Source organism: Danio aesculapii, chromosome 24, assembly GCF_903798145.1.
Source record: "Danio aesculapii chromosome 24, fDanAes4.1, whole genome shotgun sequence".
NCBI lineage: Eukaryota > Metazoa > Chordata > Actinopteri > Cypriniformes > Danionidae > Danio > Danio aesculapii.
In genome coordinates, this window is record NC_079458.1 from 5,895,914 (window position 1) to 5,922,176 (window position 26,263).

The 26,263-nt window shown below is 33.5% G+C and overlaps 1 protein-coding gene across 1 annotated transcript in view; it reads right to left on the reverse strand.

Moving 5' to 3' along the window:
• Positions 1–26,263, reverse strand: part of grb7 (growth factor receptor bound protein 7) — a 37,771-nt gene that overhangs the window by 2,554 nt on the left and 8,954 nt on the right. Inside the window, exons 2-15 of the mRNA XM_056450846.1 lie at positions 24,445–24,625; positions 20,718–20,859; positions 17,433–17,589; positions 12,805–12,926; positions 12,643–12,717; positions 11,209–11,346; positions 10,620–10,730; positions 8,012–8,110; positions 7,842–7,916; positions 6,274–6,393; positions 4,246–4,303; positions 4,079–4,166; positions 3,367–3,460; positions 1–348 (exon numbers count right to left, since the gene is read on the reverse strand). The exon at positions 1–348 is cut by the window's left edge and continues 2,554 nt beyond it. Of these exons, the coding sequence (XP_056306821.1) occupies positions 202–348; positions 3,367–3,460; positions 4,079–4,166; positions 4,246–4,303; positions 6,274–6,393; positions 7,842–7,916; positions 8,012–8,110; positions 10,620–10,730; positions 11,209–11,346; positions 12,643–12,717; positions 12,805–12,926; positions 17,433–17,589; positions 20,718–20,859; positions 24,445–24,611 (1,593 nt within the window). The 5' untranslated portion in view covers positions 24,612–24,625 and the 3' untranslated portion in view covers positions 1–201. The remainder of the gene's footprint in view (positions 349–3,366; positions 3,461–4,078; positions 4,167–4,245; positions 4,304–6,273; positions 6,394–7,841; positions 7,917–8,011; positions 8,111–10,619; positions 10,731–11,208; positions 11,347–12,642; positions 12,718–12,804; positions 12,927–17,432; positions 17,590–20,717; positions 20,860–24,444; positions 24,626–26,263) is intronic.

The following is a 26,263-nucleotide window of genomic DNA, read 5'->3' on the forward strand; positions in this document are numbered from 1 at the left end:
AACGATGACTGAAGTAAACAGAAGTACTTTTAATTTTATAAGCAGGACTGAAGACTAAACTCTGCTAGAGCACATTATTACTACATCTAATATAAATATAACTTGTTTTTGCTTTAGTGTGAATGTCCTGACATCCAGCGGGAGTAAACTGAAAGCCGTAAAGGTGCATGGTCACTTAGGTTCAGGTTTTGAGGTGAATGGTCAGAGAGCTATGCATGTGCAGGGGTGTTTGAGACACACGGGTAAAGTACCGCGGTTGATCTGGTGAAACTCCACCAATTGAAGCAGGTCTGAGAACAGTGTGACTCCATCATCCATAGTGAAGTACTGCCTGTCACCCTTCTCCAACTACACACACACACACAAACACACAAGAAGAACAGACCATGATGAACATAACTAAGTGGTTAATAAACTAATATACATTTGAAAAACTAAAATATTAATTAAATGTGTGTGTGTGTGTGTGTGTGTGTGTGTGCGTGTGTGTGTGTGTGTGTGTATAAATAAGCTTAATTGAGTACACCCCATTTTGAAAATGAATATATTTATCCATTTCTCAGTGTATCTGCAATATATTTTGGTGCAGTTAAACAAAACAGATTTATTAAACGGATATATTTATTAAAATAATATTTTAGTCACCAAACATATTTAGATATAGAAAGATAATACAATTAAATTCAAGAAAAATATTGTATAAACTACAAGCTTCCAAAATAAAAATTGTATTTGTTTTGTTTTTCATGATTTTTGCTCATTTAAAATGTTTTATTTAATATTTTTGCCTAAAATATAAATTTTAGATAGTTATCTTAAGTTATTTTGTTAGATAAGCTCCAGATCTGGCTTCAGTACTGTCACTTCAACCAATTTTTTAGTAATTTCAACAAAATTTGTCATTTTTTTTTGCTTCTCTTAATTTTTCCTCTTTTTTTAAATTTGTATTTAATATTTTTTCTGTAACATATATTTGGGTGTACTAGCTTTTGGACCGTTATCATAAGTTATTTTGTTAGATCAGCTCTAGATTTGGCTTCAGTACTGACTAATCTAATGTATATGCACAAATATAATTGTAAAGCTTTCTATAGAAAACATTAATTTAAACAAGAGATATGTGTGGGGTGTACTCATATACGCTGAGCATTGTATATGTGTATATTAAATATCTGCAATCTAAAAATTTATATACATTTGTACATGTATATAATTAAATATGCAGATTTTGTTTATATCATATTTGCAACTAAATTAATGCAATGCAATTAATCTTTCAGCTATTACATCATTTTAGATTGTATTATATTAAATATACTACTCTTATATACAGTGCTCAGGCATAATTGAGTACACCCCATTTTAAAAATGAATATATTTATCAATTTCTCAGTAAATATAGGCGATGTATTTTGGTGTATTTAAACAAAACAGATTTATTACAATAATGTTTTAGTCACCAAACATTTAGAAATTGAAAGATAATACAATTAAATTCAAGCAAAATAAAATGCAAAAAAAATTACAACCTACAAAATTTCAACTACATTTTTAATATTTTTTGCTTCTCTTGATTTTTCTTTTTTTATTTGTATTTAATATTTTTCTATAACATATAAATTTGGGTGTACTAGCTTTTGGATCGTTATCATAATTTATTTTGTTAAATAAGCTCCAGATTTGGCTCAGTACTGACTAATCTAATGTATATGCACAAATATAATATTGTATAGCTTCCTTTTAAAAAGATGAATTTAAATGAGAGATTTGTGAGGGGTGTACTTGTATATGCTGAGCACTGTACATTAAATATTTAAAATATAAAAATAAATATACATCTATTTATGTGTATAATTAAATATGCAGATTTTGTTTATATCATATTTGCAACTAAATTAATGCAATGCAATTAATCTTTCAGCTATTACATCATTTTAGATTGTATTATATTAAATATACTACTTTTATATACAGTGCTCAGGCATAATTGAGTACACCCCATTTTAAAAATGAATATATTTATCCATTTCTCAGTGAATATAGGTGATGTATTTTGGTGCATTTAAACAAAACAGATTTATTAAATGGATTTATTTATTACAATAATATTTTAGTCACCAAACATATTTAGAAATTGAAAGATAACACAATTAAATTCAAGCAAAATATTACACCCTACAAAATTTCAACTAAATTTTACCATTTTTTTTTTGCTTCTCTTGATTTTTCCTCTTTTTTATTTGTATTTATTATTGTTTCTATAACATAAATGTGGGTGTACTAGTTATTTTTGTTAGATTAGCTCCAGATTTGGCTCAGTACTGACTAATCTAATGTATATGCACAAATATAATATTGTAAAGCTTCCTATAGAAAATATTAATTTAAACAAGAGATTTGTGAGGGGTGTACTTATATATGCTGAGAACCGTATATTAAAAATCTGCTATATAAAAATAAATATACATTTGTATGTGTGTATAATTAAATATGCAGATATTATTTTTATCATGTTTGCAACTAAATGAATGCAATACAACAGAATTTTCAGATATTAAATCATTTTAGATCGTATTATATTCAGTGTTGCCAGATATAGCCAAGTTTTTTCTTCTTTAAAAGCAGTCAAAAACACGCCCACACGTGCAAAAAAACGCACAAAATATTAGAGTAATATTTTTTCCGTCAGTCATTTGTCGGCTTAGTCCCTTTATTTATCAGGGGTCGCCACAGCGGAATGAACCGCCAACTTATCCAGCATGTTTAACGCATCGGAACCCATCACTGAGAAACACTGGGAAACCACTATTAAGAGTATGTTTTAATTTCAAAATGGGGTATGAATTCATCCCATTTGTCATTTTAAATTCTTTTAAACATAATTAGGTGCTGCATGTCAATCAGACAACACTTCTATGTTTGTTCTTGCTGTCAATTGCAAGAAAAAATGATCGATAAGTTATGATAAACCGCTGTGAGTTTAACTTCAGGTGCTGCGTGATGCTCGTGAAGGGGAGTCAGATTTGTCCAGGGAGTCCAATTTTGATACAACTTTCCTTCACCTCCTCTTGTGGATAGGTGGATGCACTGGTCACTACTAACTGAATGTAGGAGTAGGAGCACACAACTGTTAATAATAAGCTGCATGTAAAATTTAAGTTTCAAAACCGCCCAAATATTGCCAACCCGCATGTGCCATTTTTTTTCCGCACAATCAAATTCAAAACTGACCAATCTGGCAACACTGATTATATTAAATATACTTCTTTTATATAGATTTAATACAATTTAATGAATAGTATTTTAATAGTTAATTTGATTCTTGATTAAAAGTAAGTTGATTCACAATAAGGAATAAAGACTTACAGGAATGATGAGGTAGTGTTTTGTCTTGAGTTCATGCCACAATGAAAGCACAAAGCACTGCACGTGAAGCTGACTGTCACGAATCAAATACATCCTGTTCACCAGAAAAGACAAAACTACTGTTGAAGTCAGAATTATTAGCCCTTTTGAATTATTAACCCTCCTGTATATTTTACCCCAATTTCTGTTTACCAGAGAGATTTTTTAACACATTTCTAATCATAATAGTTTAATAACTCATCTCTAATCACTGATTTATTTTATCTTTGCCATGATGACAGTAAATAATATTTGACTAGATATTGTTCAAGACACTTCTATATAGCTTAAAGTGACATTTAAAGGTTTAACTAGGTCGATTAGGCAAGTCAGGGGAATTAGACAAGTGATTGAATTATAGTGGTTTGTTCTGTAGACAATTGAAAACAATTATTGAATTTGGGGCTAATAATATTGACCTTAAAATGGTTTTTAAAAAAATCTAAATTGCTTTTATTCTAGCCGAAATAACACAAATACTTTCTCCAGAAGAAAAAATATAGGAAATACTGTGAAAAATTCCTTGCTCTCTGTTAAACATTATTCGGGAAAGACTTGAGAATAAAACTAAAATTCACAGGAGGCGAATAATTTTGGCTTTAACTGTATATAAACACAAGTTTACAGCACAAACATGAACGATAAGCAAAATGATTCTTAAGTTGATTCTGACCCGTCCACTCCTCCCTGCTCTTCCAATAGCCTTTCAGCTTTAGTTCGAGACACACCCCCATGAAACCACGGCTGGACCCGGTGAACCGCTGTGCAGAAACATTGCAGTATTCAGAGAGATCTGTTCATCACAATTATGATTTATTAATGCTGAAATGAGAAACTCACAGGGCAGCTGTGAGCCATGGCTGTTGGGGGGTAAACTGTGACGCAAAGCTTCTCTTTTCTAAAATACAAAAAACAAACCATTAGAGAAAACAATCCATAGATTTTCCTCAGTTTCACAGACTAAAAAGTAAATTTTTTTACTTAACTTGTACCGACTGATCTTAAAATACAGCAGTATATTTGTTTTGTCTCAAGATGCACATCAATAATGATTTTTCTAAAATCGATCATTAAGATAATAATAAAACAAATAACAAAAAAAAAATGATTATTAATTACTAAAATTAAATAGTTACTAAAATAAAAACATTTTTATAATACTAACTGAACTATATGGTCTAATCTTGTCGTAGTCTAAACCTTGTCTATTAAAACAAGCCCAATGAATTTTCTTTTAAAATTGTCATAATTTATTAATAAACCAATTTTATTTCAAATATAGTTTGAAGAGACAGAAATAACAACAAATAAAGATAAAAATAAATATATTAATTATTCTGAAATACACGTATATACACTCACCGGCCACTTTATTAGGTACACCTATCCAACTGCTCGTTAACGCAAATTTCTAATCAGCCAATCACATGGCAGCAACTCAATGCATTTAGGCATGTAGACATGGCCAAGAAGACCTGCTGCAGTTCAAACCGAGCATCAGAATGGGGAAGAAAGGTGATTTAAGTGACTTGGAGCGTGGCGTGGTTGTTGGTGCCCGACGGGCTGGTCTGAGTATTTCAAGAAAGTGCTGATCTACTGGGATTTTCACGCACAACCATCTCTAGGGTTTACAGAAAGAGAGAAAATATCCAGTGAGTGGTAGTTCTGTGGGCCCGAATGCCTTGTTGATGCCAGCGGTCAGAGGAGAATGGCAATATTAGTTCCAGCTGATAGAAAGGCAACAGTAACTCAAATAGCCACTCGTTACAACCGAGGTCTGCAGAAGAGCATCTCTGAACACACAACACATCCAACCTAGAGGCGGATGAGCTACAGCAGCAGAAGACCACACCATGTGCCACTCCTGTCAGCTAAGAACAGAATCTGAAGCTACAATTCACACAGGCTCACCAAAACTGGACAATAGAAGATTGGAGAAACGTTGCCTGATCTGATGAGTCTTGATTTCTGCTGCGACATTCAGATGGTCGGGTCAGAAATTGGCATCAACATCATGAAAGCATGGACCCATCCTGCCTTGTATCAACGGTTCAGGCTGGTGGTGGTGTAATGGTGTGGGGGATATTTTCTTGGCACACTTTGGTCCTGTTGGTACCAATTGAGCATTGTGTCAACGCCACAGCCTACCTGATTCTTTTTGCTGATCATGTCCATCCCTTTATGACCACAGTGTACAGCAAATGGCCTCCACAGTCACCAGAGCTCACTCCAATAGAGCACCTATGGGATGTGGTGGAACGGGAGATTCACATCATGGATGTGCAGCCGACAAATCTGCAGCAACTGCGTGATGCTATCATGTCAATATGGAACAAAATTTCTGAGAAAGATTTCTTGTTGAATCTATGCCACGAAGGATTAAGCCAGTTCTGAAGGTAAAAGGGGGTCCAACCTGGTACTAGTAAGGTGTACCTAATAAAGTGGCCAGTGAGTGTATATACAGACATATATAAAATACATTTTAATTTATTTTCTTAAACTTACTTAAACTTAATTCACTTTTTAACTTACTTTAATATTATTTGAGCTATTTTATTTAATTACATATTTATATTTATCTACATTTATTTACATGTTTTATATAAAGATATTTCTGTTTACCAAAACCTGACAAATTTAAATAATGTATCCTTTTAAAAAAGTACTTGGTAGTATTTGTAATATACGTAGACGTTTCTTTTTATCTAAACTCTTGTTTTTAATAAATGCATAAGGTGCATAAATGCATAATAAATGTTTTGTGCTGAACTTGACAGTATAGCAGGCGTTCGCAGCAGTGCCGCCTGGATTCTGTTGAAAAATGCAGCTGATATTTTCCCCTGAGTGCAGACGCGTTCACATACACACCCTCCAGCTGTGTCCTTCCTCCTGCTCTGCATTGTGGGCCTCGTGTGGATTCTGAATCACTCGACCACCATTCTTCCCTGAAAAATCCATGGCCACCATCGACTCGTCCCGGTCTGTGAACTGATGCGTGAGGAAGACCAGTGAATAACTTACACTTCTGCGCTCTTCCTCATGCAAAGCTAATATATGAAATCAGAGCAGTGCATGATGGGCTGTTTTTAAAACACCCCTGTTGTGCTAGTTTAAACAGGTTTAGCACCATGCAAAGACAAAAGGCACTTTAATTTTCCTCATAACATTCATTACAGCGCTCATTTCTCTCAGCGTCTGAAAGCTGCTTCAAAGATCCAGTCCCTATAAACACCCCCTTACCCAGAGCCTACTCTGCTCTGATTGGTCAGAATGTTTTACTCTGCTTTGATTGGTCAGATGGCTCTACTCTGCTCCAATTAGTCAGATGGCTCTACTCTGCTCGGATTGGCCAGATGGCTCTACTCTGCTCCGATTGGCCAGATGATTCTATTCCACTCTGATTGACCAGATGATTCTACTCCACTTCAATTGGTCAGATTCTACTCTGATGGGTCAGATGGGTCTACTCTACTGTGATTAGTTTACTCTGCAGTCATTAGTCAGATAGCTCTAAGCTGCTCTGATTGGTTAGATGATTTTACTCTGCTCTCATTGGCCAGATGATTCGATTCTGCTCTGATTGCTCAGATGGCTCAACTCTGCTCTGATTGGTCAGATGGCTTAATTCTATTGTGATTGGTCAAGAAGCTCTAAGCTGCTTTGATTGGACAGATGATTCTACTCCGCTCTGATGGCTCTACTCTGCTCTTATTGTTCCGATGGCTCTACTCTAATCTACTCTACTCTCATTGGTGAGATGGGTCTCTACTCTGCACTGATTGGTCAGATGGCTTTGTTCTATTGTGATTGGCCAGGTGGCTCTAAGCTGCTCTGATTGGTCAGATGATTCTACTTCACTCTGACGTTTGAACTATGCTCTTATCCGTCAGATGGCTCTAATCTACTCTACTCTCATTGGTCAGATAGCTCTATGCTGCTCTATTTGCCCAGTTGAATGGTCTACTTGGTTATGATGACTGGTCAACAGCTTAGGGTGTATAGGTAACCAAACACTCATTATCATATCTGAATTTCAGCATTTCTTTAGCACTTGTAAATACAGTGATCCAAGCAGAAGCAATGGCTTTGATTTGATCAACCGTGAGTCCTCATACTGTAGAAATGCAAATTGGAAGTCGATTTGCTTTCACAGCCCAATAAAAAGCCTCTTCTTGACAAGCCAATAACACAAACCAAACTTAACTAGTCTCGGCTACAACTACAGTGTTAGAAGGTCATAACAGATATGTATTTTTTTAATACGACTGTAATTATTGACGACTTATTTCATGCAGTTCAGAATCATTTCTATTTTATGTGCCAGAGAAGCTTTAGAAACTCTGAGCTGATCTTTTACATTCACAGATATATACTTTACTACCTGAAGAATATCCGAAAATATCAGGCTTCTTAAAGAGAAAGACATTTTGCTATACCTTGGGGTCTGATTTGGATGACTTGTGAAGTCTGGACTGGGAGAGCTGGTAGTTCTGCTGAAGTTGTGTCCCATGCTAAAATGCACACAAACACATCAGATATCTTTAGTCGTTGATTACAGGTTTTAGATGAGTCGGATCTGGTTTGTTTTTTGCATGTGTTGATGTACCTTAAACAATCTGAAGGCCGTGATCCAGCACGTTCGACTCTGCTCACTGTCGGCACACATCAGCTTCAAATCCTGACTGCGAAACCGCTCTTTTGAAGACTAGAATACAAATACAACCACATTTAGACTTCTGATGCTGTTATAATGTAAAGGAGAAAACATTTTATTTCATTTAGGTGCCAAAATGATGTGCCAAGTGAATAAAAAAATAATAAAATAAAACGGCGGAAGTGGTGTTAGTGAGACAAGCAGGGTCGCTCAACCTGAGGTCTGTGTGGGTCCTAACGACCCAGTATAGTAAAGGGGACTCTATACTTCTCAGTGAGCGCAGTCTTTCGGATGAGATGTTAAACCGAGGTCTTGACTCTCTGTGGTCGTTAAAAATGCCAGGATGTCCTTCAAAAAAAGAGTAGGGGTTTAACCCCGGCATCCTGGCCAAATTTGACCACTGGTCAAATCATGACCTCCTAACCATCCCCATATCATAATCGGCTCACTCATAATCACGGTCTCCTCTTCACTAATCAGCTGGTGTGTGGTGATATGGCTGCTGTTGCGTCATAGAGGTGGATGTTGCACACTGGTGGTGGATGAGGAGATTCCCCCCCGAAAAATGTGCAAAGCACTTTGAGTGTCCAGAAAAGCTCTATATAAATTTAAGGAAGAATTATTATTAATGCTTATTATTATTATAGGGTGTCACGGTGGCACAGTGGGTAGTACGATCACCTTACAGCAAGAAGGTTGCTAGTTCGAGCCCCGGCTGGGTCATTTGGCATTTCTGTGTGGAGTTTTGCATGTTCGTCCCGTGTTGGTGTGGGTTTCCTCCGGGTGCTCCGGTTTCCCCCACAGTCCAAAGACATGCATTATAGGTGAATTGAATAAACTGAATTATCCACAGTGTATGAGTGTGAATGAGAGTGTATTGGTGTTTCCCAGTGTTGGGTTATGGCTGGAAGGGCAAATGCGTAAAACATATGCTGGATAAGTTGGCGGTTCATCCGCTGTGGCGACCCCAGATTAATAAAGGGACTCAGCCGAAAAGAAAATAAATGAATTATAATTATTATTATTTAATATACATAACAAATATATTTTTTTATGTAATTATTTTTAAAAAAGTATCTGGCATTTTATCATAGTTATCATTTTGGCAAATTTTAAATGAATAAATAAAAATGCAAATAAATAAATTAACATAATAAAAATACTGAAAACACCAAAAATACAAATAAAATGTAAAGCTTTGGTATTTTGAAATATGAACTCTTTAATTGAACAATAATACTTCTTTGATTTGAATAATATATTAACATAATAATAAATATATTGTAACATAATATTACAATATAACATACAGTGACGGGAATAACGGTGCTATAAATAAACAGGGTTACTAGCAGTGATTCTTTTTTAGTTACGAGTAATCAATTGAATTACTGTTTCCCCCGGTACAACGCCATTACAGTTACTGACAATAAAATGTGCATTACTATTATTGAGAACACTGAAGCAGTTTTCATGCGAGCAGCGTCTCTTTCAGCCAAAGCACCTCTCTTTCTCTGGTGTGTGCGTGTGTGTGTGTGTGTGTGTGTGTGTGTGTGTGTGTGTGTGTTCGTAACCAACCAGTGATGATGATTGGTGTGTCTCTGAACGTGGTGTAACTGAGAACGTGATGATTGGCTTAGATAGAGAACACTTCCATCATTTGCCAATCAAAAGCAGAGTAGGGCGGGTGTTCACACAAAAGACCAGGAGTCAGAATGGTAAAGGTAGTGTTTGCAAACTGGAAATATAAGTACTACTTTTCTCTCGTTGAGGTGAAAGGCAAGACTGTTTATGTATTGTGCAACTTATACCCAGAAAAAAAAAGAGTCTCTCTGCGTCGGTGATAAGTAAATGTAATCCAATTAAAATCAGTGGCTACGCAGGTGATAACGTGAGCTCTGCTACCAAAGGAGGAGATTAAGCTACGACGTCAAAGCAAATAAAACTTCATTTTTCTCCACCGCAAACACTTATTACTCAGACAGAATTAAACAAAACAATATCTAGATATATGATTGAGGACATGCTGCCGTTGTCTCTCACATTGTCCCACAACAACATTAAAATAGTGTAAACTAGTGTACCAAGTTTTATATTTATTTTATAGTTACTTGACAAATTAGATTTGTTTTTAGTAACGCAATAGTTACTTTCCCTGGAAATGAGTTACTTTTATAATTATGTAACTCAGTTATTAAATCAGTTACTATTTGTGAGAACTAGTAATGATAACTAATTACTCTTTTAAAGGAATGTGCCTAACACTAATAACATATAAGAAAATTATTATGATAATGATTTCATTAATGATTTTATTTATTAACATACAATGCGTATTAATAAAAAGCGCATATTAACATATAAACAAATAAATAAACAAGTGAAAATGAACAGAATACGACGTAAATCTAAAATAATATATAGAAATAAAAAACTACTAGCATTTATATTAAAAACAAATTAAAGTTATATATAACTGTAATATTAGAAACATATAAAACAATAATAAACACCATCAAATTTTACCAATAATACTAAAGTAACACTTCATAACACTTGCCTTAATGCAGAAGATGTGCTCTCCTGGTGCCCCGTAATGTTTCCGGCCATTGAACACTGTAAACACATTCAGATCTTCCAGATCTCCAGTAAACTGCAGGTGCCGAGGTTCCTACAGACATACAGTTGAAGTCTAATGACTGATTTCTTTTATCTTTGTCATGATGACAGTAAATAATATTTGACTAGATATTTTTCAAGATGCTAGTATTCAGCTTAAAGTGATAATTAAAGGCTTAACTAGGTTAATTAAGTTAGGGTAATTAGGCAAGTCATTGGGTAACAGTGGTTTGTTCTGTAGATAATTGAAACAAATATTGCTTAAGGGGGCTAATAATATTGACTTTAAAATGGTTTTTAAAAATTCTAACCTGCTTTTATTCTAGCCAAAATAAAACAAATAAGACTTCCTCCAGAAGAAAAAATATTATAGGAAATACTGTGAAAAATTCCTTGCTCTGTTAAACATCATTTGGGAAATATTTGAAAAAGAAAGAAAAATTCACAGGAATCATTATGACTTCAGCTGTACATGTCCAAACAGAACAAATGAATGTGTGTATGAATGTGTTTTTGTGTGTTTGCGGCACCTTCGACTGTCCTTTGCTGGAGCAGTACAGCCCAGACCGCCGCAAAACAAAGTACAGCTTCTTCCAGGATTTCTTTCCACCCTCTCTCACATGCAGAAAGCCCTGAATCTCCGGACAGGAGCCGCTCTTCACCATATTCTTTATCAGAGACAGAGGAAATGGTTAGGAAATCTGTACAGCTGTCGTTTGATGATTTTAAGGGGGTCAAAATCTAAATTAGCTTATCTTTTTACATATTTTTTTATTGTAGTAACAAAAAGTATTCTCTAGGTAACTCCAGACTTTCTCGTTAGCATCAAAACGGCTTACATTGAAGCCAAAATGACAGATTTTGCACAGTATGTGACACTTGATTATAATAGTGTAATAGATAATAGTGTGACTAAACTCCGCCTCTGTAGAATATCAACGCCCACTTCTAGATCACTGCCTGCTTGGCTCCGCCCATCAATCAATAGCCCCACCTACCAATGATATTCTAGTTTTGCGTTTTAAAATTAGTTTTAATTTAAAACTATTTGTAAATTTGCGGAGAAAATATTATTTTTACTACACATGATAATCTGTCCATTTATGACAAATGACAAATTTAGATTACAAAATGAAAACACTGACTGAATCCTTTTTAAGAACTGGCATAGGCTGTTTTTCCAATCATGTTTTTTTTCTTCCATCAAATAAAAATATCAGGCTATTAAGTTGATCGCTCCACTGAAAATATGCATTTGATTAATGCTTCGTTGTTATTATTATGTCACAAAACCCCTTTTAACATTTTAATAGAAGACATTAGTTTAAAGATCGTGTCATAATAACTTATTTCCCCCGCCTCACTCGCGGTTCATGTGTGCTTGTGCCAGTGTGTTTGAACCTTAGGACCCGTATAATGACTTTCAGTGAAGTATAGACTACTATAGCATATAACAATTTTGTTGTTTACATGTAAAATTGTTTATATTTGCATACATGTTTTATAAGCTATAAAACGAAAGCCTCAGATTGGTGCGGAGTTATCATTATGAAAAATCATTGGATTTGTTTGATTCGTAGATCATGTAGGCTATTTAAAAAATTGTTATTATATAAGAACTAGAAATAACAAACTTTCCAAATGTAAAAAGGTTGGTTTGTTGGTTGTAGGTTACACTAAATCATCAGTAACCTATATGTTGAGTTTATGACGTAGCTCCCAGCAGCAGAGGCGATCAGCATCAGTGCTGGTTTGTTTCAACTCGTCTGTGTCAAACTGTGACCACAAATATCCTTCTTATTTGTTTAAATGTTGTGTTCCAATGAGAGATCGAAACTGGCCAGAAAACGACTTTATGTTATGATTTGTTTTAATGTAAAGATCTTGGTATTATTATAAGTGGACTGCAGAGAATGGTACATATTTGGTACATACACCCCTTTAAAAGCTCTAGATCCTCCTACCTGGACCAGCTCTGATGATGTCATGCCTTTAGTGACATCAGCGCTGTCGGAGATCATGTGCTCTGGGAAAAATGACTGCAGAAAAAGACACAGTCAAACATGGCTAAAGATGATCTATGCTTGAATTCAAACGTACAGTAAATTGTATTTTTGTCTTCATACCACAGGTTTCTTGAAGAACTCGTACTTGGCGTAGTTTTTGCGGAAGAGCAGCTTAGTGTCGCCCTCTACAGGCCAGGAGGACTGAACCTGCAGCACAAGCTCGTGGTCTTCAAGACAGCGCTCTGGAAATACAGACACATGCAATAAAAGACTAAATGCAAATGGTCTTACTAGTTCAATCATTACACTATACAATAAAATAAAGAACGTATTATTTGCAGCCATTGCATTATGAGGGTTTAAACAATATAATTAATAAAGGGCGAGGATAAAATGGTTATCTTATGTTAACTTTTTAATTAAATTAAATTACATAAATAAAAAAATTGGTGTTTATTTGTGTAAAATAAAATAAAATAAAATATAAATAAAATATAAATAAATAAATAAATAAATAAATAAATAAAATATAAATAAATAAATAAATAAATAAATAAATAAATAAATAAATAAATAAATAAAATTTATTTTAAATAATAAATTAATTTGATATTACCAATATTTAAAAAAAATTTGAAACCTGGACCTGATTTCACCATAATCCAAAAATGTAAAACAGAAATAATTTATTAAATTTGATATTAAATTTCCAAGAATGTGTGAAACCTGGAGCTTTCCAGTGGTGGAAAGAGTAATGAAAAATCATACTTGGGTGAAAGTACCAATACTTGCCTAAAAATGTAGTGCGAGTAGAGTAAAAGTAAAAGTTTGAAGAAAAAGTAGACATTTCAAAAGTACTCAAGAGTACTGAGTAGTGAGTATTACGCTGTAAAAAGCTGATGAATTTACATGTAATTTGTGGATGTGTGTAAACGTAACATTCTGTAGTGCATTTAGTTATTGCCCAGCAGGCACACAACATAAGACATTAATATTAGGTTAGAGTTTGGTTGTGACGTTAGGTGACCAAAATTCAATGTCTAGCCAGCTTCTAAGGACAATCTTATTTTCATGTCTAACAACGACATCAAATGACGTTAAAACCAACATCATATTGACATCAAATACTGACATTTATTTATCAGGTATGGCAACCAAAATCCAAAGTCTGATAGACGGCATAGTGGTAATGTCCACACAACATCAACTTGTAACATCATTAGACGCTCCTTTTGGTTGTTTTAAGGTTGGACACTGACGTTGGCCTGACGTTGAGTTCTATCGTCAGCCCGATTTTCATTTCCAAACAAAGTGCAATGTTCCCATGACGTTGGGGTACAACTTCAATCTGACGTCATGTTGACGTCTTGTGCCTGCTGGGTGTTTAAGACCATTTCAGTCTTCATTCAGTAAACATCGTCATTTTTTCATCAGTGACATGCATCTAAACAGTCTCTGGGTCAATGCGTGTAAAGATTTTGGCCGTCTTCTTTGACACTTTTAATGCTTCCAAACAGTTTTCTGCATTTATAAAGCACCCATGTCTTGAGCAAAAGTACAATTACAGTAATTTGAGTATTTGTAATGTGATACTTTACACCACTGGAGCTGTCTGAAATTTTTTACACACTATTACTACAGCTAATAAAATAAAATTAAAATAAATAAATAAATAAAATAAATTAATATGACCATATTTAAAAAATGTGAAATTATTAATTAAATTTGATATTACCATTATTAATAAATGTGAAACCTGGAGCTGTCTAAACTAGGTTACACATTATTGCTACAGCTAATAAAATAAAATAAAATTACCATAATCAAAGAAATGTAAAACATAAATTAAATAATTATTCAAATTTGATATTAACATTGTTAAAAACATAGGACACCTGGAGTTTGAAACTATTTACACACTATTGTTACAGCTAACAAAATCAAATCAAATAATAACAAAAAAATTATATTAGCTTTATATATATTATAATCAAATAATATTATATAATTTACTATTTATATTACCATTAGTCCAAACACATGCACCATACAGTAGGTGAATTAGATTAACTAAATTGCCCGTATTGTATGAGTGTGTGTGAATGTGAGAGTGTGTGGGTGTTTCCTAGTACTGGATTGCGACCGGAAGGTCATCCACTGCATAAATCATATGCTGGAATAGTTGGTGGTTCATTCCACTGTGGCGACCCCTGATGAATAAGAGACTAAGCTAATGGAAAATGAATTAATGAATGAAAATAAAATGGTGATTGTAATCAGCAAGATAAATAGTGTTAATTACAAAAAAACAATCCTTTTTTACTTATTAAACTGTTCTACATGTGCTTTATAAATATGAGAAAACATAAAAAAGAGAGATTTCTTTTCAAGCTAAAGGTTGATGAAACTTAGGCCAGCGCCTGTCAAAAGATTAACTACAGCCATTGTAAAAGCCAGTATAACACGTTAGTTGTGTTCATTTTACTGCTGCTTTCCACAAAACACCCCTGGGCCTGATTCCTTTAAAAGAACCAGTCGTAGAAGCACAATGTCAGCTTTTGTGTTACCATTATTTCCATTCACACTTCAGAAACAAGGTGGCATTTGAGGCGGCATTTAGTGGAACAATGAAGCGTGAATGTGAAATTACATTGCGATTTGTCAAAAGCTATTTGTTTTGCAGTGAGAAAAATAAATAAACTGCATGCAAAACAACAAGTGCATGCAAAACAGCAACCTGCTGGGCTTTCCAAAACAAGCAAGCAAGTAATGTGTATTTATATAGCGCATTTATCATGTATGGCCATACACCTGAAGTGCTTCACAATCATGAGAGAGGATGCGACGGCAGCCACAGGACAACAGTGCCAGTGCGCTCACCACACATCAGCTATAGGTGGAGTGGAGAGACAGTGATAGAGCCAATTCGGTGGATGGGGATGATTGGGAGGCCATGATGGGTAAGGGCAGATGGAGGGAATTTGGCCGGGATACCGGGGTTAGACTGATTTTTATTTACCACAGAGAGTCAGGACCTCGGTTTAACATCTCATCCAAAAGACGGCGCTCACTGAGCAGTATAGTGTCCCCTTCACTTCACTGGGGCGTTAGGACTCACTGACTCCACTTCCAACAGTAACCTAGTTTTCCCATGTGGTCTCCCATCCAGGTACTGACCAGGCTCAGCCCTGCTTGGCTTCAGTGAGTAATCGCTCTTGGGTTGTGGGGTGATATGGCTGTGGCAAGCCTTATTGACAATTCCGGCAATATTGACAAAATTATTGACAAGCCTTATTAGGTTTTGTTTGCTGGTGAATTATTATTAAGTATTTGAATTATTAGGCAACATTGTGGAAGATGAATGTCTTGGTAGATTATTTTACTCCATTTTGCTCTTCACCATATTCTTCAACAGAGACAGAAGAAAAGGTTACACCACTGCGATGTAATAATTTTAAAAGGGTCAGAAATCAAAATGTTCTTGATCTTTTTACATATTTTTTCATTGTAGTAACTCCAGACCTTTTTAGTAGCATAAAACTGCTTACATTGAAGCCAAAATGGCTTTGCACAGTATGTGACACTTTATTATGTAATAGTGTGAATAAACTCCATCTCCACAGAATATCAACGCCCACTTCTAGATCACTGCCTGCTTTGCTCCGCCCATCAATCAATAGCTCCGCCTACCAATGTTTTTCTAGTTTTGCATTTTTAAATTAGTTTTAGTTTTAATATTTATTTGTAAATTTGCTGAGAAAATATTATTTTACTATACATGCTAATTTATCAACTAATTAATTTATTTTTGATTTTAATTTATTTGAAAGCATATTTTATGTTTAAACTGCTTCCAAACATTTGCTAGAGCATATAAAATAAAATAAAATATATATTATCATAAAAAATGTGAAACATAAATAATTAAATTTGATATTACTTTGTTAAAAAATGTGAAATCTGGAGCGATTTGAAACTGCTTACACATTACTGCTAAGGCAAATAAAAATGTAAGTAAATTAAATTGTTACATTAAATTATATTAAATTAAAATAAATTAAAGCTAAATTAAATTACATTAAATTAAAATTAAATTAAGTTATATTAAATTAAGTTACATTAAATTAAATTAAATTAGGTCACATTAAATTAATTTAGTTACATTACATTAAGATATATTAAATTAAAATAAATGAAAATTAAATTAAGTTATATTAAATTAGGTTACATTAAATAAAAATTCTAATTAAAATAAGTTACATTTAATTAAATTACTTTAAAAAATAGTTTAAATTAAATTAAAGCTCCGCCAAATTAATTAATTAATGCTTTTAATTTATTTTTAAAGCATATTTTATATTTTAAAGTGCTTGCACACAATTACTACAGCAAATAAAATATATATTACCATAAAAAATGTGAAACATAAATTAATTAATTAAATTTGATATTAACACTGTTAAAAAAATGTGAACCCGGGAGCTACATGAAACTGCTTACTCACTATTGCTGAGGCAAATAAAAAAATTAATTAATTTAAATGAAGTTACATTAAATTAAATTAAATTAGTTGCATTAAATTAAAATAAATTAAAATTAAATTAAGTTACATTAAATAAAAGTTTAATTAAATTAAGTTACAATAAATTTTATTTAAGTTACATTAAATTTAAATTAAATAGTTACATTAAATTAAATTACATTAAATTAGGTTAAATAAATTTACATTTTTCTCTCATGCGTCTTACCCAGGCCTAAAGCAGTATGATGTTCAATGAGAGCCCAGCTTTCCTCATCTGTGCAGTGTGCGCTCTGAGCCAGCATCTGACAGACATCATGTGCTGTCGCTCTGGAGGAAACCAGGACTGAACGGCTGTGTGTGGCATCGCTGAAAACCCGAACCACCTATGAATAAACATAACAATCTGGTCAACCGTTTTCCAGAACATACATAATGACTTTTCATGCATTTAAAAAGCCCCTAAAGAGTGAGATTTTGAAGCTGCATGGCTAAAAACACTTGGACAGACATGTACAGAATATTTATTGTCAGGCATATGGCTCATTAGTCTTTCTGTCATTTAGAAAGTAATCTGAAGCCAAATCTTAGAATATAGTCCAGAATATAACCATCCAACATGCATTTTACATATAATTGACACTGTAGTTATGCTTTTTAAATGTTAATTGCTTTAATGCTTATTTTACTTATTTGTTTGGGTGTGTAATGATAATTAGAAATATGCTATTAGCATGCTATTTTATGTTAGCATAGCATTAAAAATTATCATGTTTCACGTTAACCAAGTTCAGAAAATATGCTAAATATCCCAACAACATGATAATTTACCTCAGCAGTAAAACATGCTAGCCATGTGCTAAAACATGCAATAAACATGCCAATTCATGCTAGCATTACATTAAAACATGATATCATGTATATTCTTGCTAGCTACATGGTAAACAATAAATAATGATAGAAAAATAATAATTGTCTTTAATTATGCTAGAAACATGCTATTAGAATGCTATTTTATGTTAGCATAGCATTAAAAATAATCTTGTTCTCATGTTAATTAAATTCAGCAAATATGCCAAATATCCCAACAACATGATAATTTACCTCAACAGTAAAACATGCTAGCTATGTGCTAAAACATGCCAATTCATGCTAGCATTACATTAAAACATGATATTATGTACATTTTTGCTAGCTACATGGTAAACATGATGATGATAGAAACATGATAATTGTCTTTAATCATGCTAGAAACATGATATTAGCATGCTATTTTATGTTAGCATAGCATTAAAAATTATCATGTTCTCAAGTTAATTAAATTCAGCAAAATATGTTAAATATCCTAACATGATAATTCACCCCAGCAGTAAAACGTGTTAGCTATGTGTTAAAACATGCAATAAACATGCCAATTCATGCTAGCACCATTACATAAAAACATGCTATTATCAGATAAATGTTTGATAGCCACATAAACATAATAAATAATGATAGAGATATGATAATTGTGTTAGACCATGAGAGAAATATGCTGTAAGCATGCTATTTTGTTAGCATAGCATTAAAAATTATTATATTCTTATGTTAATTAAATTTAGCAAAATATCTACGCTAAATATCTTAACAACATGATAATTCAACCCAGCAGTAAAACTGGTTAGCCATGTGTTAAAACACAATAAACATGCCAATTCATGCTAGTATTACATTAAAACATGCTATCATCAAGTAAATTATTGCTAGCCACATGGTAAACATATTAAATAATGATAGAGATATGATCATTGTGCTAGACCATGCAATTAGCATTCTATTCTGTTAGCATAGCGTTAAAACATGATAATGTGTTCAGGTCTATTCAACTCAGCAAATACACTAAATATAGACTAACATGGTAATTCATCTAAATATAACTAAATATAACTAACATGGTAATTCATCCCAGCAGTAAAACATGTTGGCCATGTGCTAACACATGTGACAAACATGCCAATTCATGCTAGCATTACATTAAAACATGCTATCATCAAGTAAATTATTGCCAGCCACATGATAAAAATAATAAACAATGATCGAGATATGATAATTGTGCTAGACCATGCTAGAAACATGCTATTAGCATGATATTATATGTTAGCATAGCGTTAAAACATGATAATGTGTTCAGGTCTATTCAACTCAGCAAATACACTAAATATCCTAACATGGTAATTCATCCTAGCAGTAAAACATGTTGGCCATGTGCTAACACATGTGACAAACATGCCAATTCATGCTAGCATTACATTAAAACATGCTATCATCAAGTAAATTATTGCCAGCCACATGATAAAAATAATAAACAATGATCGAAATATGATAATTGTGCTAGACCATGCTAGAAACATGCTATTAGCATGATATTATATGTTAGCATAGCGTTAAAACATGATAATGTGTTCATGTAAATTCAATTCAGCAAATACACTAAATAACTTTCATCTCAGGAGTAAATTGTTAGCCACGTGATAAAATATGCTATAAGCATGCCAATTCATACTAGCACCATTACATGAAAACATGCTATCATCAGGTAAATGTTTGTTAGTTACATGTTAAACATGTTTCTATAATTCTGCAACTATTCTTAATATCCTAACAACATGATAATTCATCACAGCAGTAAAACGTGCTAGCTATGTGCTAAAACATGCCAATTCATGCTAGCACCATTACACAAAAACATTCTATCATTAGATAAATGTTTGCTAGGCACATGGGAAACCTGTTTCTATGATTATTTATTATGATAATTGTGTTAGACCATGTAAGAAACATGCTATTTTACATTTGCAAAGCAATAAAACATGATAATGTTTTCATGTTAATTCAATTCAGCAAATATTCTAAATATCCTAACAACATGATATTTTTTCCCAGCAGTAAAACATGTTAGCCATGTGCTAAAGCATGCAATAATCATGCCAATTCATGCTAGCATTACATTAAAACATGCTATCATAACGTAAATTCTACCTAGCCACATGGTTAACATGACAAATATTGATAGAAGCATGATAACTATGTTCATTCAAGCTAGAAACGTGCCATTTATGCAAGCACAGCATTAAAACATGTTCATATTAAATTCACCAAATATGCTAAATATTCTAGCAGTGAAATGTTTGTACCAGCACGGTGTTAACATGTTAATACAGCCAAGGAAAATCCTAAATCCTAAGTCCTAAATCTTTCTTTTGGGAGATAATTACCCCATTTATCTTTACATTCACAAACAGCTACGTTACACAATACATGAAAGCTAATATAAAAAAAAGCCGAATAAATGCACTTTAAAGTCATGAGCGCTAAAGAAAGTGACAGCAACTTCTGTCAACACGTCTATGAACTCAATGCCCTGTGATGTTCTGTATTTCCCCAGAGGAACAGGTGTCACCTATAATATTCGTGGAGAATTCACAGCGCTACAGGCGACAGTCTGTCATGGATAAAAGCATGGGGCTTCACTTACATGTGTGCTGCTGTCAGATGGAGGATCCCTGACGCCCAGAGAGCCGGTCAGCACTGGAGACTGTGTCGGACTGCAGAGCTCCGGAAACGGATTGGGAATCAAAGGAGCAGATGAAGCTCGAAATTCCCCTTTAGACGAAACGCTGAAAAATCATAACGAAAAATCATTAAACAGGGTTTCTGCAGGTTTCACCAAGTCCATTTGAGGACTTTTAAAGATCATTTTAAGACCATTATTGATGAAATTTCAGACCTACATAGGGCTAAACAATAAATAGATTATAAATAAAGGATTATTTTAAAGGCTAGTGGACATTTTTTATTTATCCTATTTAAAATATTATAATTGATACCTTTTAGGCATAACTGTTCTTAATAATAAGAATAATATTATTAGTAATAATAATAATACTAATAATACTAATAATAATAATAATAATAACAATAACAACAACAACAACAACAACAATAATAATAATAATAATAATAATAATAACAATAACAATAATAATAATAATAATAATAATAATAATAACAACAATAACAACAACAATAATAATAATAATAATAATAATAATAATAATAATAATAATAATAATAATAATAATAACAATAACAACAACAACAATAATAATAATAATAATAATAATAATAATAATAATAATAATAATAATAATAATAATAATAATAACAATAACAATATTAATAATAACAATAATAATAATAACAATAATAATAATAATAATAATGATAACAATAAAACAATAATAATAATAATAATAATAATAATAATAATAATAATAATAATAATAATAACAATAACAACAACAATATTAATAATAACAATAATAATAATAATAATAATGATAACAATAAAACAATAATAATAATAATAATAATAATAATAATAATAATAATAATAACAATAACAACAACAATATTAATAATAACAATAATAATAATAACAATAATAATAATAATAATAATGATAACAATAAAACAATAATAATAATAATAACAATAATAATAATAATAATAATAATAATAATAATAATAATAATAATGGGGCTTCACGGTGGTGCAGCGGGTAGTACGTTCACCTCACAGCAAGGTCGCTGGTTCAATACCCGGCTGTCTCAGTTGCCATTTCTGTGTGGAGTTTGCATGTTCTCCCTGTGTTGGCATGGGTTTCTCCTGGGTGCTCCGGTTTCCCCAAAAGCCCAAACACATGCGCTATAGGTGAATTGAATAAACTAAATTGGCCGTAGTGTATGTGTGAGAGTGTATTGGTGTTTCCCAGTGCTGGGTTGCAGCTGGAAGGGCATCCGCTGTGTAAAACATATGCTGGATAAGTTGGTGGTTCATTCCACTGTGGTGACCCCTGATGAATAAAGGGACTGAGCCGAAGGAAAATGAATAAATGGATTAATAATAATAATAATAATAACAATAATAATAATAATTTTAATGTAAGGAAGATAATTAAGATAATTAACACATATTGGATGGGTGTTGGCCTGATTGGGTTGATGGGTGCTTTCACACCTATTTCGATTCATTTGTTCCGAAACAGAGATTAAAATTGTTACACTGTTGCTCTTTGTTCTTGGTGCGGTTCGCTTTCACATGGCAAAGTTTCTAAACGGACCAAAAGAGCTAAAACAAGTCACGTGCGAGTAAACTCTCCTCACATTGGTCAGAGTTTCAGGGTTTATTTTGCACAGTCCTGCTCAGCTGTCATGCAGCCTTATTTTAATTTATGACGATGAGCAACAACACATTATAAGCGAAAAGCTGCGCTTTCATTTTGTATTTGTATTTTTTTTCTCATACATAGCAGTTGGCTTATACATTATAGGCTTTACATTATAGAGAGAAATAACAGATAAACCAAGACTGCAGTTGGGTCAGTTTTCCTAATGAATAAACCGCTCTCGTTAAGAGTTAGCATGCTTTGACTTTCGTATTTGACATGAAATGCACATTTACTGGAAGGAATGCCACCGTACTCATAATTCTCTCTTAATATAGCCATATATATGTCTATTACATATCCATAATACACTGTGATAAAGCCGGGCTCGGATCATTTTGCTTTCTTACTATAATCGATCCGCTCCAGAGTTCGTATCAATCGAGCCGAGACCACCTCATTCAGGCGATCTCGGATCGATTGTTTTGGCGCGGATCAGAGCGCGATTGCTGGTTTCACATGTGCCAACCAAATCGCGCTTACTGGGCAAACGAGACTCTGAAACAAAAGTCTAGGAGTGAAAGCACCCGTATATAGACACAGCACGATTAAGACACGTTTAAAATGATTTAGAGACGTATGACATCATTTATCAGCGAACTTAAATCTGTTTAAGGCCTAAATATTTTTTTGATATTTAAGACATTTTAAGACTTTTTAAGACAACCATATTTAAAAGTAATTAAAGCATCATAAATGTGTCAACAACTTTTATTTCTGTAATCAATCTTTCCCTTCAGGTTTTTTTAAATAATACAACTCACTTAATATAACTCTTAACAATTGACATTTGAACACTTTCCCCCCCCATATACAAAAATATTATTAAATAAATAAATAAATAATCAACATATTTTCCAACTGAAACAGAAATGTACACATTTAAATGAACTTTGATCTGTTAATGAACAACAGTTTATAGTAATACAATTGAAATAATATTGTATCTAAATATTTTAAGTAAAATAAAAGCATTTATATAACACATCTATATAAATCTATATAATATACATTTTATTCATTTTCCTTCGGCTTAGTCCCTAATTCATCAGGGGTCGCCACAGTGGAATGAACCACCAACTTATATAGCAGATGTTTTACACAGCGTATGCCCTTCCAGCCGCAAACCAGTTCTAGGAAACACTTATACACAGTCATTCACACACACTCATACACTACAACCAATTTAGTTTATTCAATTAAGTGCATGTGTTTGGACTTTGGGGGAAACCGGAGCGGCAAGAGGAAACCCACGCCAACACAGGGAGAACCAACACAATCTCACTGCAATTTGTAACTTTTTGATTTAGTGGCTAATTCGTACGAATTCGTACGATCTAATTCGTCCAATTTAGTACGATTTGCTCATCCGCCAATGATGGTTGGGTTTAGGGGTGGGGTTAGGTGCCACGCCTCCTTTTTAAAATCATACAATTTCGTCTGACTGAACTCGTACGAATTCGTACGAATTAGCCACTAAACTGTCAAAACGTAAAATACTTACATTTTCTCGTGAGATCAGGCTGGGGAGAACATGCACACTCCACACAGAAATGCCAACTGGCTCAGCTGGGGCTCGAACCAGCGACCTTCTTGCTGTGAGGTGACAGTGCTGCCCACTGAGCCACCGTGTCGCCATTAATATATATTTATATAACACATATATACATATATAACAAAATCACATTTTAAAACAAACAACAAAACTAAAAATTAATAAAATAAAAATATTCAAAAGACCAGGAACACGATCGAATAAAATATCTTAAATATATTTCTATTTAATTTAATATATTAATATAATAAATAAAATTTGGACCTGCATCAGAATTAAAATAAAAGTACAAAATGTTGGTGGTTAAATATAATTTGGACCTGCTGGATTCATAAAATAAAATACACACTTATTACATTAATTCATTATGCAAGGTAAGGAAAATTGTCAATTACATCCAAAAAGGATTGCCTGACTCACCTGTGTGAGTTTCTGATACTCAGAGGAAGCGAGGAGCGAGGTGTTGACATCTGAAGGTTTTGTGAAGATGGAGAATATTTGACAGACACTGAATGCCTCCTGGGCACCGTCTCAACTGGAGACCTCCTGAACACTTCCACCTCTGACCTGCAGCCCTTCACCTCCATCACTGACAAAACAACTAACAAAACACATCCAGGCAAGGTTATTACGGTTGTGTATTTCTAAATTAGTTTTCATTTTGATCCCATTTTTAAATTTGCAGCAAATTTGAGTTTAGTTTTAGTTTGTTTTATTAAGTATTTTGTAAGTTTTTGCAATACTCAACAACATCGCATATATTTCCAGTATCATGCAGACCTACACTGTAAAAATATCTGTAAATTGACAGTTGTCCATATTTTTTGACTCATGCTTTTTTTCTACTTATTTATACTTTTGAATTGCATTATGGGACCTTGATCTTTCCTCCAAAAGCCTTTGATGTTGAAAAGTTTGGAAAATTTACTTTTTAAAAAACTTATTTCTCAACATATTATTGCTTAAACATTATTTCAAACTACTAAAACGTCAATAAAAGTCACTTTGTTAAACTGTAGAGCTGAATATTCAACATCAAAAAGTCAACAGAGCAGAGATCAACAACCCATGATGCAATTCAGAACAGTAAATTAACGGAAAACACTTGTGAATCACAAAATATAGAAACTATTATTCATTCATTCATTTTCTTTTCAGCTTAGTCCCTTTATTAATCTGAGGTCGCCACAGCGGAATGAACCGCCAACTTATCCAGCATATGTTTTACACAGAGGATGCCCTTCCAGCTGCAACCTGTCACTGGGAAATACCCATACACTCTCTCACACACATTCACCTATAGCGCATGTCTTTGGATTTGTGGGGGGAAACCGGAGCACCCTGAGAAAAACCACGCCAACACAGGGAGAACATGCAAACTCCACGAAAAAATGCCAACTGCCCCAGCTGAGGCTCGAACCAGCGACCTTCTTGCTGTGAGGCAATCGTACTACCCACTACGCCACCGTGACGCCCATAAAATCCATTAATTACCAGATATTTCTTACAGTGCAGAAAAACTGCAAACAAAACTGCCTGATATTCCATGACTTGGAATAGACTCCAAGATTCTATTCTTACAATATACGATATTCCAAAAATTCCATGACCGTGGGAATCCGGCATTGTTTTCACTCATCGTTATTTTATTTCATTATTAGTTTTCAAACTGTTGTTTGTTTCAGTTTTTATTTATTGAGATTTTAAAAAAATTATTTCAGTTAACAAAATTTTTTTTGACCAATAGTTTTAGTCTTAGTTGACTAAAGTAACCTTGATTCAAAAACACCCACAAGTCCACACAACATCTATTTTCCTAAATGAGCAATCCCATGCAAATGTCAACCTTGCCATGAAAAAAAATATGTTTTTACCAAAATAGTCAACCCAAGCTCATTCTGATTATGTACCCGTATATACATTTCTGGAGAGCGCCAAATACGGCCCAGGAGCTACATTTTTTGCAGTTTTTGTTTTCGTGAATCCACCAGTGGCTGCTGTGTATGCTTTTTGAGATCTCAAATTTCTCTCACGAGTGCCTGTTCTCGCGTAAATCCACAGATGACAACCGATAAACTGACAGATCGACTGACCCACCCTGCTCCTTCCGATAAACCCAACCGATAGTGTTTTCAAAAGCACCAATTGACCCGCGCACACACTTCCCTTACCCAACCATTAGTGTTTTCAAAAGCAATCCAGAAAAAAGAAAAGCCCTCGTCTGATTCAGATTTTACCA